Source organism: Urocitellus parryii, chromosome 1 (assembly GCF_045843805.1).
Source record: "Urocitellus parryii isolate mUroPar1 chromosome 1, mUroPar1.hap1, whole genome shotgun sequence".
NCBI lineage: Eukaryota > Metazoa > Chordata > Mammalia > Rodentia > Sciuridae > Urocitellus > Urocitellus parryii.
In genome coordinates, this window is record NC_135531.1 from 207116299 (window position 1) to 207136089 (window position 19791).

Genomic DNA, 19791 nt, shown 5'->3' on the forward strand with positions numbered 1-19791 from the left:
AGGTTAAATTATAATATCTATAAATAAATGACAGAAAACAAATTAGATGTCAATCAAAAAATTTAATCGAAACAACTTTATAGATTTAATCTTCTCTAAAATTTAACTTACCTGCCTCAGACTCCATGTTTAAATTAGTTGTTACAAAATTAGATGGGAAAAGACCTATTCCTCTGTGATTTTCTCCTTTCCACCAATTGGCATCACTGAAAATAAAATACAAAAAAAATGTCATTTTTCTTTAACATTTTCAAACTGTAATGTTGAGAGATTAAAAAAAATCAAATTTATCCTATTTTGAAAACCAATTCACATTCAGCTATACTTAAAAGTTGTTCTTTTTAAAAGATATTAAAAGGTACAAATAAAACAAATGTACATATCCTTATATCTAAATTTAGAACTAATTAGCAATTGGCCATATATCATACTGGGCTTTATAAAAAACATAAAACACAGATAACAATAAAGTTCTCTCTATCAGTGACCCTAAGTCCCAACCTCACATCCTTCTTACCACACTATCAACATAAAGCTGGCATGTAACTTCCTGACAGTCTATTTTTCATTCTTTTGCATATATTTATAGTCAATTGACAAACATAGAAGACAGCTAGCTAATGCTTATAGATCTTTTTAATTTTATATATTAATACTTGCTTATCTATTTTAAAGTTTGATTATAAGAACATGCTATATTTCTGTATAAATGCACATTTATTTGTTCCTAGTCTTTCAACATAAAGATTGGGGTCATGATTATCCTGAATTAGAGGGCACAATCCGACAGTTTTTCTAGGCTTACTGAAGCATGGATTTGCAAGCTGGGCATACATAATAGGGTCCACCTATCGTGCTCAACTATTGGAGAGGCAGAGGTGGAAGACGGCCTAAGCCTAGGAATATGAGGCCAGCCTGAGCAACACAGTGAGACTGTATCTTAAAAACAAAATACAAAACAAAATGACAACAATGGACTTGCTGGGCCATGAGATATAAGCATTTTCAATTTTATTAGTCATTGTCAAATGTTCCCCATAGTAGTTGTGGAAGTTTACCTTCTTCCTCCCATTACTGTCCCCCCAACCCCATATATGGGGTTTAAGTTTACACTTGCTATCAGGAGAGAAAATCATATTCCATTGTACTTATTTCCACTTGTGTTTGGTGACTATTTGAGATGGCTTCTTCTATAAAATGTTTGTTTATTTATTTTGTCCATTTTTCTTCTTCCACAGGGTTATCTTTTTTTCATGGATCTGTAAGGGTTCCTTACATATCCTGGATAGCAACTATTTCTCTGAATCAAGCTGATTTCTTCTCAAGGCTATCATTTCCTTTAAGTATATGTTTATGGTTCTGTATTCTATGGTGGGTTTTTTTTCCCCTGTAATAAAATTTAGTAATCTACCCTTGAACCAATATCTAATAGTTTTAGGCTTTTTTAACCCCTTTCCCACCTTTATCTGAAACAAAATTTTACGTACTGTGTGAAGCTCAAATTTTATCTTCTTTGTACCAAAAGAAGAGTCATTCATTCCAGCAAAACTTACTGAATAGCCCATCACTTTTTTTCCTACTAACTTATGATACAAAAACAGCATACTATCAAAATAGCTTTCTGTGCATGAGCCTATTTCTGTATTCCATTCTGTTGTGTAATAGTCCACAAAGTAGTCCCTCCTTTATTTGCAGTGTTGGTCTGTGATTCCAGATTACTTGAGGTCAATCATGACCCAAAAATATTAGATGGAAAATTCCAGAAGCAAATAATTCATAGGTTTTTAAAATTCATAGGTTTTTCAGGCGCACCATCCTGCCCTGAAAAGTCAGCCATTCCTTTGTCTAGCATATCCACACCACATATGCTACCCTGATGTTAGAAACTTAGCAACTGTCTTGGTTATCAAATTGACTGCTATGTTCCATAGTACATGTTCAAATAATCTTTATTTCATTAAATAATGGACCCAAAGCACAAGAATGGTACTGCTAGTACAATTCAAATAAGTCGCAAAGAAGCATCCTTTAAGTGAAAAGTGGCTCTTTTTTTTTTTTTTTTTCCCTAGTGCTGGAGACTAATACATGCTAGGCAAGCACTGTACCATTGAGCTACATCACCAGCCAAAGTTCTTGACCTTCTAAGTAAGCAAAGGAAGAAAATTATATGCTGAGGTTGCTAAGATCTATAATACAATATGATATTTGGAGAGACCATATTCACATAATTTTTACTACTTTTATAACTTTGTTTTAATTGTTGTATTTTAGTATTGTTTTCAATCTCTTACTATGCCTTATTTATAAGTTAAACTTTTTCATAAGAATGTATGTATAGGAAAAAACATAGTATATACAGGGTTCAGTACCATCCTGTTTCAAGCATCCACTGGAGGCTTACAACAACATATCCCTCATAAGAGGGAACTACTATATATTTGTTTATTAAAGCCTACTAATACACCTTGATATCTGGCAAGGGAAATACTCTTGTTATTCTTTTTCATTTATTATACATCTTCACATGTTTATATCTATATTAAAATATTTTTCAAGGACTCTGGAAAAAATTTATGTAGGAATTTTAACTGCAAATGTACTAAACTTATGCAATAACATAAGAAAAACTAAATCTTTCTAATATTAAGGTTTACCATGTCTCTCTCCAATTATACTTTTATAAATATAAACATAATAAAGAATACTTATATTCTTTTCTATCTTTCCAAGAATTTTATAATTTCTCCATAAAGACTTTACATATTTTTTAGGTTTATTCATTCCTAGTTCATTCATTTGATTTTTTTTTTTTACTATCGAGAATGACTTTTCTATTACATTTTCTAATTGAGATTAAAGCATATCATTGATTTTTGCATATTGAAGTTGTACCTAACAAACTTGATAAACTCTTACCAGTTTTAGGAAAGAGGAAGGAAAGGAAAGAAGAAAGGAAGGAAGGAGAAAACTTGACACTTTCCCATAAGCTACTGACTTAATGAAAACAACTTAACCCACTGACTGAACTTTCTATTCAAAGTATCTGAAAATAACAATAATTTTGTCTATTTCTTTCTAACAAAGTTGACTTACTAAACAGGTATTTGTAAGTAACAATCTTTTATTGTGTGTGTGGTTTTAGGAATCAAAACTTTGAGCTTTGCATTCTAAAAAGTAAAACTAAACTTAAGAGGATTTTAAAGATAAAACCAGACAATTCACACTTCTGAAATGGATACATGGGATTTATTTGAACCTATCAACAACTGTATGGACAGCCTTACTAGTGGTCCTAATAATGTATCACAACTTTCTTCCCAACTACTACCACAAACTCTCTGATGAGGCATAAAAGCACATAAAACAACCAAAAACCACATCAAAACATGATGATTCCTTTCCAAACTTTATCTGGCTCTATATTCTTTCCACTGACTACCAGTTCATTTTATAAAATGTTAATGGCACAAAACATTGTTCAAGTTTAAATTCCTAAATTAAGGTGATTCAGTACTATAATTTCATATAAATCATTAGATGATTAAGGAAATTTTCAAATGTGTCATTTACACTTGGAGCTTTCTGTATTAGGGAAGAGTAAATCAAAACTAAGCAAAAAATAATGTAAGTATAAGGAATAAACTTTACGTTCAATTAATTGATTATTCAGTGAATATTAATGAAATTCTATCAAGGACTAAACAGTGCTTTCTGGCTAAGCAATGAAGTTGCAAAAATAATTAAAACATTATTTCTGCCCTCAAGAAATTTAAAATCCAGTGTTTCAACTTCTACCAACTAAGAGTGTTATTTACTTTACTTTCTCCTGCTCCCTCCTCCCAGCCAAAGAAGGGGGTCACTTCTTCAATCAACTGATTAAGTAGGAGAGATATGTAAAAAACATACTTAAAATACAGTTATGAGGAATATTGTTATATATGTTCAGAGAGCTACAGCAGCACAGAGAAGGAAACTCCTAACTCTACTGGGAGCTAAAAGTGGGAAGGATTTAAAGGTTTCTCAGAAAAGATAGTCTGACATGGGTGGGTTTTGAAGATTTAAGTAGTTACTCATCAAAAGGAAAAGAAAGCTGGACAAGGTAGCACATACCTGTAATCCCAACAGCTTTGGAGACTGAGGCAGGAGAATTCTGAGTTCAAAGCCAGCTTCAGTAAAAGTGAAGTGCTAAGCAACTCAGTGAGATTTTTGTCTCTAAATAAAATACAAAATAGGGCTGGGGATATGGCTTAGTGGCCAAGTGCATCCGAATTTGATACCCAATATAAAAAAAAAAGGAAAAGAAAATTAAGGCTATGGAATATGGAAATAAAAATGGCATCTGTCTGCTGCTGACACAGATAAACAAGAAAATATGAAGAAACAAAAATTTTGCATTCTTACCCAAAAGAAAAAAATGCAAGGATATCTTATCTAGTTTTAGGAAAGAGGAAGGAAAGGAAAGAAGGAAGGAAGGAAGGAGAAAACTTGACACTCTCATAAGCCAATGACTTAATGAAAACAACTCATCTATAGGGTTTTGCAATGGCAATAAATAAAGGTCAGTTATGTCCTTTATGGATAAAATCATGTGAAAAAAAACTGTTATTTTTACCTCAAACATACAAATAGAAAGCTAGAAACCTAGAAACCCTGGTAATTTTCTGGGGGGTCTTTTTCTTAAAATACCTTTTGTATTTTTTAATATGAGGAGCCAATTCTTGTAAAACTTGGACTCCTTTGCAAACCTCCCTTGCTAGTAAACTTCTTTTTCTTTTCTAAATGCTTTTGTCTTCTTTGACAGGGCTTTCCAGGCAGAGAACCAAATGTACAAGAGGTCTAATCAGAACATGGCATTTTTCAAACTGCAATAATTCCACTTGATTATTTGAAATGCTTACATAAAGAACAAAACAGGAGCAATGAGTTACAGTTAAAAATGTTCTGAAAATTAAAGGGGTTTTTTTGGTATATTTTCTGTTAATAAGAAATATGTGCCTTTTAAAATCAACTGAGTATTTCTTAAAATGAGACTCAAGAGTGATAAACTTTCAAGGGACTTGAAGTTCTGCATGTGAAAATTTTATGTTTTCAACTCCATAGCAATCGAAAAACAATGAAGAGAATCATTTTCTGAATCATCTGAATGACTTCTTTTTAACTGAACAATGACATTTAATAGTACCATCCAATCTGCATTTATGTTTAAAATTTTGCTAGTGATTATCAATCACATAAAATGACAACATTTAACCCAAATTTACTAGTAAGCATACCTATGGCAACCTAAGACTATTATAAAAATGACAGCAATCAGCCTATCTATTCCATCATCCTCAGATTTAATTCTCTTAGCAGTTACAAGAGTTCTTTTTTGCAGTAACAAGACAACTGAAAATTATATTAGTCTAAGTTATTTAATAAGTTCATGCTTTAAATGGACGTCTGTGAAAAAGAAATGATTTAGAACAATAATGTAACCCTCTATTTGATGGAGGTCAGTAGACTACAATAGGCATATAATGCCACAGAAAAGCCAAATAATATCACCCGAAACTGCATGAAAGACTCCTAGCAGTTTCAACAGAAAAAAAAAAAAAAAAAAGAACAGATTATTACACAGGACAGGGCAGTACCGATCTGCTAAAATATTTGTGCTATTAAGCAGTACTATATTTACTTTGGAAACAGCAGTTTAAGAAATTTTCTTATGTACACATAATGTTCTAAATTTAAAACAGAAAAAGTATTCATTTTATAGTTTTGTTTCTATGTATAAATATCTTAAATTTTATAGTTATATAAAAGTATCAATGTGTAAACCTAGTTCTTTGGTAACTATTCTAACTTAAACATACTCAGAAGATGGGCACCTAAAGACTATAAGTATTTAGAACATGTCACCTCTTTATTTCTATTTATTCCCCTTCAGGGATCATGTGCTGCAATTCAAATAATTATTTTCAAACAAATTTGATGGCAAAAAGATTATTTTCTCACTAAACACAGTGCTACCTACCTTGACTGCCTATGAGGCCTTCCCTTTCCTGTTCTCAATTTCTTGCAAAATTTTCCTTTCTTTTCAAAATCAATCAGGGTTCATCTGAAATGGAGCCCCTGAATAAGCCATCTCCCTGGATACCTGCACCAAGTATATATCTGCTCTCTTCCAGTATCCAATGGTACCCCTTTTATGGTATTCATCACATTTTGCCTTATATACAACTGTGTATAGTAATTTTAATTCCCATTTTATTCTAGGTTTGATGAAAATAGAACTATGTCCCCATTCATTTCCTATTAAAGAGTCTATAACTTAACATTTTCTCAAATATTAACTGCAACAAAGTAACCATTATGTATCTACTCATTTAAAAATATACTAGACTAGTATATTCTGACTGAGTTATTTATAACAGTTAAGAAATACATTTGCAATCTCTGTTCATAGCAACAAGCTGTCAGGTCTCACACTTGCTAAATTCATCAATTTCTTTCTTTTTTCGGTACTGGGATTGAACCCAGGAACATTTAACCATTGAGTTGCATCCCCAGCGCCCTTTTTATTATTTTGAGACAGGGTCTCACTAAGTTGCTGAGGTTGGCTTTGAACTTTCCATCCTCCTGCCTCAGGCTCTTGAATTACTGGGATTATAGGTGTGCATCACTGTGCCCAACTTCATCAATTTCTTTTAAAAGTAAAAAGAAAAAAAGAATCAGGCTCAATATAGATAGATCTATTTTTTCTTACACTTTTAAACTACAGAGAACCTATAAGGAGGGAAGAGTATTAGATTTAAGGAATGAGGAGGAGCCAAGCATAGCTTGTGGTTGCTTTGATCAAGATAATGCAGTAATATTTCTTCCCAAAAATTTGCTGCCAATAATTTTGTAATATACAAATACCAAGGCAAATGCATTCAGATGACTGAATATTCATTTCTTAACTGTGCTAGTCAACAATATCAACACATCAAGAGATAAAGAATACTTTACTAGTAAATTTAACAACAAAACAAGAAACTAACATCTTGTCTAACATTTACCTAAAAAAAAAAAGCAAGGAGTTGAAAATGTTCTGTTATGATTTAAATACACCAAAAATCAAGGAACTGAATATTCAGGATTCTCAGTTAAGGACACTGTGCTTCAAAACTTCAGAAAATTCCATAGATAAATATTTAAAACATACCTGTCATCCAAAACAATAATGATTTCACCATGTTTAAAGGTGAGTTCATTGTCCTCAACAGCTTCAAAATCGTATAAAGCTCTCACTTTTTGTGCAACCTTATTATTTAACTGAATTTCTGCAGATGGATATAAAGATTTTGTCTCTGTGTGTTGTTGTTTCTGCTCTTGCAAAGATAATTCAATAGCTGGTTTGAAAAATTAAAATGCAAAAAAAGAAAACATAAGATAGCAAGGATTAATTCTGACTTTTAAAAAAGTTTAAAAAGAAATATCAGATAAGATAGTTAACAATAAACCAAATGAATATTTTATTTGTCCAATTAAATGCTAAACAGTTAATTTTCTGTGGGGCAGGGAAACACGACATTTTTAAAATAGTTTTTGCTCATTCCTTATTATCACAGTCTGTCATATACAGCAGCTATTATTTTTATAGCAAACAGATTGTGACATTATAATATGGGTAACTTTCCATATAGGACAAACCGTGAACACATTTCTGTGTTTGACTCATAACTTTGGCATTACAGAAAAGGTGAAATGTAATCTCTCCAAAGGTAGGACATTAAATACATATTACTGAAAAGGAAAATGAATTAAATCCATCCTGTCATTTTTTCCCCTTTACTTAAGACCCTACTGATTTTTATATTTGAGCTACCTCAACTAAAAGCACACCTAGTTTTATTATAATTTTTATTTCATTAAAATTTTCAGGTGAGGATATTTTAATTGATGCTAAATTATACATGCTTGATCATTTTACCTTTAGCTATGTCTTCATCTTCTTTGTTTTTGTTCAATGATGTTCCATTCTTGGCAGCAGCTGAGACAGTCTGTAAATGTATGCGTAAAATGAACATAAGTATCTTTTCAAAGGAAACACAAGCACTATAATTACTTGCAAATGCTAATTTTAAAAAATACTGATATAACTTGAGTTTCATTTAAAAGTCAAGCACTTTATGACAATTTTAAGTAACTGTTTTCAAATACTAAAACATCAGAGTTTTCAAGAAAAAAATTATAAGTACACAAAGGGCACAAACTGGCTTACTTTTTTTTGGTATATAACACAGAACTTAGCATAAAGAAAGTACTTAAAAATTTATAGAATGAATAAATGTGCGTCTTTCCTGATTACACTGCCTGATTTCAACTGAGATATCTTCTTCAATGAGAGGTGCTCTACTGCTATTGGCATAGAGCTACAGAAGAGATACCAACAAGAAGTCATAAATACTGAAGGGGAGAGAGAAATCAGGTACAGTTCTAGGAATACATCTGAAGTCCTCTTCAACTAGTTGATGATGGTGGCTTTCCACTATAGCAGAATAAAGAAGGTAATGCTTAAATTTAATGGCATGTAAAGACAGATATCCAGAACTATGAACCACCAATCAGTTTTCTTTTTTCCCAGTGCTAGGCAAGCATTCTACCACTGAGCCACCTCCCTAGTACTATTAACTAGTTCTTTAACACCAATTTTTGAGAACAATATGTAGAAAGAGCACAACAGTTGCTTTTTATTACTTATAAGGCATCTGTCTCAAAACTCAACCCTGTATCTTTAGGTCTAAGCGGCTAAACCTAAAGCTGCTTTCTCTCTTAAAATCTAAAACAAAAGAAAATATAGTATTCTCCTCCTTAGTTTCTTTCTCTAGCCCACAGCTTAATATTAACTGGAGGGAAAAAAGACACAGACAGCAAAGCACTCAGACAATGGTTTCCCACAAACTTAAAGAACTAGCCCACTCCATGGGTCATTATTCCTGTCTCCCCTTCCCACCATCCTACTATTCCCTAGCTCCCCCATGCCAAAATTTCTAACTTTATAGATCCACTTTCCAAAGTTCCAATATAGAGGAAAAACACTGAACAATTAGAATGTCTACTAAATGTAAGGCACTATGTTAGATTGTCACTTCAAGAATGGAGGTGGGAAATGATGATCAAGACATCCCTTGCCTAGGGCTGGTGTTGTGGCTCAGTAGTACAGCACTTGCCTAGCATGCGTGAGGTACTGGGTTCAATCTCTAGCACCACATAAAAAAAAACTAAATAAACAAAATAAAGGTATTGTGTCCATCTACAACTAAAAATATTTTTAAAAATTTTTAAAAAGACATCTCTTGCCTATAATCTTTCATATAAAATTCATACTTCAAACTAATATAGGCCAATCATGAATCTGAATGAATCTCTCACCTGAGAACCTGCCGAAGGAAAAGTAATTCCTTCTTCTTTCATAGATTTAATAGTTGCAGATATGAGACTAAACTGGGGATCCTTCTGAAATTCTTCTGACCATTCCACCATTAAAGATTTCAGTTTTTCACATACTTTAGGATGAGCCTTTTAAAGAAAGGGGGAGGGGGTGAAAAACCCACTGTAGTTAAAATAAATACCAAAATTATTTAACTAACAGAATTCTCACCAAAATTCTCTTTAATTATATGAACATCAACAAAAATCTGGCAATACCTGGTGTGAATAATTGATAGATGCCTGTTTAGACTGTAAGATAGAGTTGTTCCATGTAAAATCACCCGTCTGGAACATTAATTTCTAAGTCTTGGATGACTAATAAATCCCTCATATTTCAAGGCTATACCCTCTATGTTTCTTCAACATTCTCTATATTACATTATGATTTTTATATCAACTTGACTAAATTTCTGGGATTTTTACCACTAAAAACATGAGAATGGTGCTTCTAAGTGTCTATCTCAAAGAAATTGGTAACAACCTTATGAGGGCCCCCTCCACTCTGCTCTATGATTAAAATCCCCTTTGCTCACCAATGCTGATGGGAGTCAACATAGAATGGTAGTTAGAGGCAGGAATCTAGAGTCACAGAAACCTAGATCTAAATCTTGGCTTGCCACTTAATAGCTGCATGACCACAGAAAGTTACTTCCCTTTAAGCCTCAGTTTCTACATGTATAAAACTGGAAAAAGAGAATCTAACTTCCAAAAGTGGTGAGGAACATTAAACAAGACACACTATCCAAAATGGTTAAAGCAGTGACTACTTACTAGATCTCAAAGATTAGCTAAATTAACAACATAAATTCCTTAGGGAGAAAAAAGATTTTAGTGCTATAAAATTTTTTTAAATCAAATTTCTAACAAGAAGCTTCTTTTCAATTTATCTAAAATATTTATTTAAGTTTATAATACATTATTATATATAATTAAAATAATGAATATATATATTTTTAATGACTTAAATTTCTTCTCTTTTGAAAATTTACCTTATTTTTTATCACAGCACGTACTTCTGTTGCAAAATCACGGGAACACACTTCTAAATGAAATATCTTTCCACAGTTTGCCACACAAGCCCCAAGAAGCTATTAATTAAAATAAAAATTAATATATAAATGTTGAAATATTATCTTCCTTATTGAAATAAATGTCATTTTCATAATTTAGTCAAATAACATGATTTTTACTCACAGTTAATGCCTGCAGAGCAACATGAGGAACCTTATGATTTACCCTTTTCATGATGGCTTTTAGGCAATCCTTTGCTCTAAGAAAAAAATGGAGAAAGTTAAGTATTTTTTGACAATTTTAACTCCAACATTAAAAAATATAAGAAATTTTCAAGCAAATAACTTTAAAAATAAATCCCAGTAACTTTACTTTGTTAAGGAATAAGTCTATAAATTTATGATTTTACACAATCTTTTGCTAACAAACTTATAGATCTTAAAAAAAAAAATTGTTGTAAACATTGTATAGCCCCAAATCAAGAGACAAATCATTCCACAAAATGTCAGTCAACACAAGAGAACCATATCATACTAATTCTTTCTTCATTTCTTCAAGACAAAGAGCTTTCAGACAGCAAATTCTTCTCTTGAAAAGAATTAGTACAATGTACATTCTTTTTTTTTTTTTAAAAAAAGAGAGACAAAGAGAGAGAGAGAGAGAGAATTTTAATATTTATTTTTTAGTTTTCGGCTGACACAACATCTTTGTTTGTATGTGGTGCTGAGGATCGAACTCAGGCCGCACGCATGCCAGGCGAGCGAGCTACCGCTTGAGCCACATCCCCAGTGCCAATGTACATTCTTAAAAGCTTCACATGAAAAAGCTGAATATTGTCAGGCACAGTGGTGTACACCTGGAATTTACTCAGAAGGCAGAAAGATCATAAGTTTGTAGCCAGATGAGCAACTTGGTTAAGACCCTGTCCTAAAATATAATTTAAAAAGGGCTGGGGGAGTAGCTTAGCATTACAGCACTTTCTAGTATATGTGAGGCCTCAGTACTGCAAAAAAGAAAAAAAAATTAAAGAGTTTAATGTTAAAAAAAAATGCTTTCACAATTTCTACACTTTTAGTGTATAATCAGCCTGCATAATTACCATACCTTCCTGAAAAGCACTCTATAAATTTTGGAATTTTTTTGGTACTGGGGAATTGAACCCGGGGTGTTTTGCCACCAAGTTACATCCCCAGTCCTTCTTATTTTTTATTTTGAGACAGAGTCCCCCTAAATTGCTGAGAGTCTTGCTAAATTGCTGAGGCTGGAATCAAACTTGCAATCCTCCTGCCTTAGTCTTTTGAATCACTAGGATTACAAGCATGGGCTACCACGCCCAGCAGCATTCTTTTCTTACATTCACCTTTTTCATCAAAAGACTTATTTATCTTTTTACTATGGAAAGACTCTCATATACGTCTAAGTATAGGGAAATTCCCCCAGTAACTAATCTATTCATTTTTATAACATGTGTCCCTGTTGTGTCAAACCTTTAATTACCTATGCCAACATAGCTCAAGTTTTCAGTTGAACTCTTTTCCATTTGCTCTTTCAGGATAAGGTTAATTTCATAAACCCAGCCTACTGGCTCTCTACTTTATCTCTCAAAATTAAACAGTTTCAATAACAGTTAAGTTAAATAATTTTGTTAAAACTAAAACCTCGATTCACTTTCAAAGTTGCATCATGAAGACACACAGGTTAAATAAGCTCCTAAATGTTTACTGAGTATCTTACCCATTAGGAGTGGTTCCAACTTTGTCACATATGTCCATAATAAGACTCCAATCTTCCGTGGTGTTGTACTCATTTGTGGCTTTTTCTAAGATATATTAACATACATGATAATTAGTGTATAATTTTGTGTTACAAAACACTAAAAACCAATAAAGGCACAATAGTTAAGAAGCCCTACCTCTTCTCTTGCCAAGAAAAAAAAAAAACTACAGAAAAACTTGAGAAGATAGAGTACTTCTAACTTCATTAAAATTATATAATTAAATATTCTCAGGTATGGTATATTTTACTGATAGTAAAATGCCTCCTAAACAACTAAATAAATTATGCATCATCAATATTCCTGTCAAATTCTAAATTGGGAGAAAGCTTTAAAAATGTATCATCATAAGGAAATATTTATTAAACTGTTCACTGAATCATTTTCAATAGCAAAACAAAACTGATTAATGAAATACAGTAAAGTCATGCAATGGAATGTAAAAATGATATGCAAAATGAAATGTGCAAAAATGCATGAATATCACAATACAGTGATTTGCTTGGGCTCATAATAAGTAGCATTAACTTATAATGAGAAGTCAAAAAAAGTTAATCACTGAAGAATTTCTAACATTCACGTGAACTTTTAAAAAAAGCTTTAACTCACATACCAATACAATCCACACATTTAAAGTGTACAGTTCAATGTTTTCAGTACACAGATTTGTGCAACCATCACTAATAATTATAAAACGTTTCATCACCCTCCCCCCCCAAAAAAAATCTGCACCCACTGGCAGTCAGTGTTCATTCTCTTCCCTATCAACTTTCCGTCCCTACACATTCACCTATTTGGGACTTTTCACATGAAGAAAATTATGTATCGGGGGCTGGGGATATAGCTCAGTTGGCAGAATGCTCGAATCGCATGCACAAGGCCATGGGTTCAATCCCCAGCACCACAAAGAAAAAGAAAAGAAAACCATGTATCATGTATCTTCTTGTGTAACAGGCTTGTTTTATAGCATATTTTCAAAGTTCATATATGTTTTATCATGCATCAATATTTCTTTTATTGTTGCATAATATTCCATTGAATAGATATAGCACATTTTATTCATCCAATCAACAGTTTATGAACACCTTGGTTTGCTTTTTCTTTTAAACTTTTTGGCTAATATAAATAAACAATACTGCTGCTATGAACATTCATGTATAAGTTCTTGTGTGGGCATATGTTTCATTCTCTTTGACACATAGCCCTGCTGGGTCATATGGTTAACTATTTAATTTTTTAAGGATATGGCAAATGGTTTTTCAAAGTATCTATAATATTTTACATTACCAGAAGTAGAAGTAATATATGAATATTTTCCCTAAAGTTTTAAAATATTCAAAACATTTATATTTTTATTTGGTGGGGGGGGGGGTAATTGGGAATTGAACCCAGAGGCGCTCTATCAATGAGCTATATCCAAAGACCTTTTTATTTTTTATTTTGAGGCAGGGTCTCACTAAACTGTTGAGGCTAGCCTCAAACTTGTGGTCCTCCTGCCTCAGCCTCCAAGCTGCTGGGATTACCAGTATGTGCCACCACACCAGATATACCCTGCATTTTTACAGAAACACACAAAGATAGTTAAAAGAGTAAACATGCATAAGAATGCTAAACATTAAACTAGAGGGGGGATCAAAAATAGATTACACAGTGGCTTCTGTTTATTAATTTGATAGTGTACATCTAGAAGTTCTTTATTTTATTCTCAAAATCTTTTTTGTAGTGTGATACATTTCACGATCAAAGTAAAAATTAAACAGCAAACTGTTATAAAAATGATTAGAATATGACTGAATCATTGTATTTTCATTGTATTGAATCTTATAAAATTTCAATATGAATTCATGCAATTATTTTGGATAATGATATTAAAAAGTAGCCAGGCCCAACGGCATATAGGTGGCAATCCCAATGTCATGAAAGGCTGAGGCAGGAGGATCACAAGTTTGAGGCTAGTCTCCACAACTTAGTGAAACCCTCAAAAAACTAAATAAATAAAAAGGGCTAAGAATATAAATATAGCTCAGTGGTAGAGCATCACCGGGTTCAACCTCCAATACCAAAAAGCAAACAACAATTAAGAGATATACAGACACAGACACATATACATGGTAACACCCTAAAGAATTTTATGTGCTGGGAGTACAGAGGTGCACCCGAGGCCCTGGGTTCCATCCCAGCACTACGAAGAAAAATAATAATATATATATATATGCATTTTCCCCTCTAAACTAATATATCCTGTAATTTCAAACACAGTAAAACCTACACACACACACACACACAAATACATAGGAAGAATATATGAATCCAGAATAATATTCTTTTTTATGGCAAGGAATAATTTTTTTATTAGAGCTTTATAATTATACATAGTAGCTGGGTTCATCCTGACAAATTCATTTATGCATTAAATTTGATTTCAGTTCATGATCCCACTGTTTCTCTCCCTTTTCCCTCCCTTCTCCCATTCTCCTTCCTCTACTCTACTAGACGCCCTTTCACTTGTCTATTAATTTATATTTGATTGGTTCTTTCTACCTATGCATAAAAGTGAAGTTCCCTGTGGTATATTTATATATACACATGATTTTTTAAGAATTCATTCTGCGGGCTGGGGATGTGGCTCAAGCGGTAGCACGCTCGCCTGGCATGTGTGCAGCCCGGGTTCGATCCTCAGCACCACAAAGATGTTGTGTCCGCCGAAAAACTAAAAAATAAATATTAAAAAATTCTCTCTCTCTCAAAAAAAAAAAAAAAAAAGAATTCATTCTGCAGTGCTTCCCCTCTGCTCTGCCTTTCCATCTCCCCCTTCTACAATATTGATCTTCCCTTTATGTTATCCTATTCTTCCCTCCCCCCCACTTTATTTTACCCTAGCTTCCGCATATGAAAGAAAACATTTGACCCTTGAGTTTAGTTTTTAGCTTGGCTTATTTCATTAAGCATGTTATTCTCCATTTCCATCCATTTACCAACAAATGCCATAATTTCATTCTTTTTATGGCTAAGTAGAAACTAAACACACATACATACACATCACCATTTCTTAATCCATTTATCTACTGATGGACATCTGAGTTGACTCCATAATTTAGCTATTGTGAATTTGGCTGCTATAAACATTGTGGCTGTATTGCTACAGTATGACAATTTTAGATCATTTGGGAAAATATGAAGGAGTGGGATGGCTGGGTCATATGGTGGTTCCATGCCTAATTTTTTTTTTTTAAATCAAGTCTTGCCATTTTTTTTTTAGATTTTTTTTTTTTAGTTATAGATGGGCACAATATCTTCATTTTATTTATTTATGTGGTACTAAGGATCAAACCTAGTGCCTCACACATTCGAGACAAGTGGCTCTACCACTGAGCCACAACCCCAGTCCCCAGCCCTAGTTTTTTGAGGAATTTTCATACTGCTTTCCAGAGTGGTTGTATTAGTCCATCGTCCCATCAAGTATACCTTTTCCCCCACAACCTCATCAGCATTTATTATTGTTTATGTTCTTTATCAATGCCATTCAGACTGGAGTGAGATGAAATCTTAAGCACAGCTTTGATTTGCATTTCCCTGATTACTAGAGATGTTGAATATTTTTTCATATTTTTTCAAATGGCCATATTTGATGGCCATTTGTGTTTCTTCTTTTGAGAAGTTTCTGTTTAATTTTTTTGCCCATTTATTGATTGGGTTATATATATTTTGGTGTTAAGTTTTTTGAGTTCTTTTTATATTGAATATCAATCCCCTATTGGAGGAGTAGCTGGCCAAGATTTTCTTCCATTCTGTAAGCTCTCTCTTCATGCTCTTAATTGTTTTCCTTGCTGTGCAGAAGTTTTTTAGCTCGATGGTATCTCACTTATTAATTCCTGGTTTTATTTGTGCTTTGGGGGTCTTGTTAAGGAAGTAGGTGCCAACACATATAAGGGAGTGTTGAACTTATGATTTCTTCTAGCACTTGTAAGGTTTCTGGTCTAATTCCTAAGTCTTCTATCCATTTCAATTTGAGTTTTGTGCAGGGTGACAGATAGGGATCTACTTTCATTTTTCTACATATTGGTATCCAATTTTAAAAAGAAAAAGAAAAAGAAGCTTAGAGAACAGCTCTATTTTCCAAGAAGGAAAGAGAAATCAGTTAACTTCAGTTAAATGTTGGAACTCACTTTTTAAAAAACCATGCAAATGGCCTAACACTATGGATAGAATGCAAAAACACATATTATTTTAACACGATGAAATGGCAAATCCGTAATATTGGAAAAGTAATATACTCTTGCCTCTTTTAAGTTTTAGACCCAAGTACCAATTATGAAGGTAGAAGAATATCAGGTCCAGCTTATTTCCTGTAAAAAGAAGAATTCTACATGGAAAATCAGACCTGATTATATTTTTTAAAGGTTTTAAATGCTTTCCCACCCCACCCCACTCCCCTGTACTGAGGATTGAACTAGAGGTGTTTTTCTACTAAGCTACTACATTCCCAGCCCTTTTTATTTTATTTTGGCATAGGTCAAAGTTTCCCATACTGGCCTGGAACTTGCAATCCTCTTGCCTCAATCTCCTGAGTAGCTGAGAATACAGGAATATGGCACTGTATCCATCTTAATTGTGTCCTAATTACATATTTTATAAATTCAACGAATTCAAAAAGATAAGAAAAAAACATCAACCAGTTCCTTTTAAAATCATGGTATATCTTTGTAGACTTTCTTTTTTTTTGGGGGGGGGGGCAGGATTTGAACCCAGGGTCTTATGCATGCAAGGCAAGCACTTTACCAACTGAGCTATATCCTCAGCCCTCTTTGTAGACTTTTTTCTATACATGTAGATAACAAATAACCCTTTCCTGGTTAAATTATGAACAAAATGAGAAACAAAAGAAATAATAAAATAAAATAAAATATCGGGAGTCAACCAAGCAAATAGACTTGCTACTGTGAACCACAGTAATGGGCATGCCTTAGCACCAGACAGGGGCAAGCCTCTCCCTACAGGGGAAAGCCTCTGCAAAAACTCATCCACAGAGAAGTAAATGCTTAATCACTCAATGGAGATTCCATCTCACTTCAATCAAAATGGCAATTATCAACTGCCTGCCTGAGTCCCACGCTGGGAGGGAAGCAGGAAGACATCATCCTCCTTTCCTAGCCCACCCATCAGCCATGTTTTCAGGGTGGGTCTGGCTTGGTTCTCCCCAACTCTGCCTGCTAAGGAAATGGCCAGGGAGCTCCAGGGAACCCAGGCCCACTGCTTAGGTGGAGCTGGGGCTAACAGGCAGGACAGCGAGAAAACCCCAACAGTTCTGGGCAAGGAGGGAGGCCATGGCATACAGTAGTAACCGGATGTTCAGGACGAATATCGTGCTGGTGATGGCCTACGGGAGCCTGGTATTTGTACTACTATTTATTTTTGTGAAGAGGCAAATCATGCGTTTTGCAATGAAATCTAGAAGGGGACCTCATGTCCCTGTGGGACACAATGCCCCCAAGAACTTGAAAGAAGATATTGATATTCTACTATCCAGGATTCAGGATATCATGTATGAACCCCACCTCCCTGCAGATGATGATGCAAAACTGCAACTGGAAAGTCAGGAAAATCAAAGTTGCTACAACTACCTCTATAAGCTCTGGATGCTATCCATACTTTTGAGATCCCATTTCATGCTGAATTTCCACTCCTACTTGCTAGATCTGGAAAACACTAGTACTCTTTTCAAGTGGAAAGAGTACTTATCAATACCTTGCTGGATGGATATGAGACAGCTCACTATGGGACATGGGTGTTTGGCCTGAGAGAGTACCTGTGCTATCAAGAAGCCTGAGTGAGTTGGCCACTGTGGTCAAAGCAAGAATTGGGAGCTCTCAGTGACAGCACCAGTCAGTAGCCAAAGACCTAACTCAGTCCCCTGAATTCTCCCCAACTTCAATCCAAATGACATACCTTCCCTCCAGTCAGAGAAGAGTAAATGTGCAAAGCATTTCTTGGAATTGAAGAGCTTTAAGGACAACTATAACACATAGGAGAGCACTCTGTGATGGAGCTGAAGGACTCTCGCTACAGACTGAACCAGACAGCTGTGGTATTCAAAACAGGCTGTCTGCTGGGCAGCCCTCAGGAAATCTGGCTCAGCAGGCCCAGACTGTGTTAACCAAAGCTCCTGTAGTATCCAGGGTTCTTAAAGTCGTATCTGAAAGGTCATTCCCCAACTCTTTATTACAGGCATTTTCAGAACATCAGCTAAGATTCCCCCCCCCCAGTAGAATTTTTTTTTCTATATTTGAGTTCAGATGTCATTTCTATTTCTGTCACAGCTTTCTTTAAAATCTTCAATTGTTTTTGGCCATAGTTCACCTATTCCAGCCTATTTAATCCCAAATGTGAAAGGTATCTTCATGTCTATCCTATTGTACTCAATTGAACGAGAACTGCTTGGTTTTAGGGTGTCTCAAGAGTTGTTTGGTAGAAAAGGTGGACAGAATTGGGGATAGAGCAAGGAAGTAGGTGGTATGTGGAACAACCTAACCTGACACTCCACTTAAACCAGGATGTGTTGAAACATTAACACAATTTTCCTCGTGTACAAGGATCTGCCCTTTTACCTTCATTCAATCTCTGTTGTGAATAAATGAACAAAAGGAAATGTTCTGATACCTGGAATAATCTATGCCAAGATACAAGATGATCATAGAGCAGTGTACTGGTCTGGTTTTATGGATTAGTTATTTAATAAAATGAACTATTAAAAAATTTAAAAAGAATGGAAATTATCAAGAATATAAATAATTTAAAAACAATGAAATTATGGCATCTCTGCCAGTAAATGGAAGGAAATGGAGAATATTATGCTAAGCAAAATAAGCCAATCCCAAAGAACCAAAGGCCAAATGTCTTCTCTGATATGCCCATGCTAATTCACAATGGGGTCGGGGGATAGAGGTGATTTGGACTAGACAGAGGGGAGTGAAGGGACGGGAGGGGACATGGGTGGTAGGAATCACAGTAGAAAGAATCTCAGATTATTACCCTATGTGCATATATGATTACATGTTCTGTGTAACTCTACATCATGTACAACCCATAAATGAGAAGTTATACTCCATTTATGTATGATGTGTCAAAATGCATTCTACTGTCATGTCTAATTAGTAATATATTTATATTTTATACATATATATGTATGTATATAAAGAATACAAGAAACAGTAAATATTGGTGAGGATATGGGGGAAAAGGTACATTCATTCATTGCTAGTGGGACAGCAAATTGGTGCAACCCACTCTGAAAAGCAGTTCGGAGATTCCTCAGAAAATGTGGACTGAAACCACCATTTGCCCTGTTATCCCACTCTTCAGCATATGCCCAAAGGATTTAAAGTCAGCATATTATAGTGACTTGGCCACATCAATATTTATAGCCACTCAATTCACAATAGCTAAGCTATGGAGCTAAACTAGGTGCCCTTCAATAAATGAATGGATAAAGAAAATGTGGTACATACACACAATGGAATATTACTACTCAGCTATAAAGAAGAATGAAA

General features: G+C 34.1%; 1 protein-coding gene and 1 pseudogene across 1 annotated transcript in view; one reads left to right on the top strand and one right to left on the bottom strand.

Annotated features, from left to right (window-relative positions):
• Window positions 1–19791, bottom strand: part of Stam2 (signal transducing adaptor molecule 2) — a 50566-nt gene that overhangs the window by 14578 nt on the left and 16197 nt on the right. Inside the window, exons 2-8 of the mRNA XM_026388509.2 lie at window positions 12205–12289; window positions 10654–10729; window positions 10449–10547; window positions 9400–9546; window positions 7958–8027; window positions 7190–7376; window positions 112–206 (exon numbers count right to left, since the gene is read on the bottom strand). Of these exons, the coding sequence (XP_026244294.2) occupies window positions 112–206; window positions 7190–7376; window positions 7958–8027; window positions 9400–9546; window positions 10449–10547; window positions 10654–10729; window positions 12205–12289 (759 nt within the window). The remainder of the gene's footprint in view (window positions 1–111; window positions 207–7189; window positions 7377–7957; window positions 8028–9399; window positions 9547–10448; window positions 10548–10653; window positions 10730–12204; window positions 12290–19791) is intronic.
• Window positions 17569–18071, top strand: LOC113182567 (protein C1orf43 homolog; annotated as a pseudogene).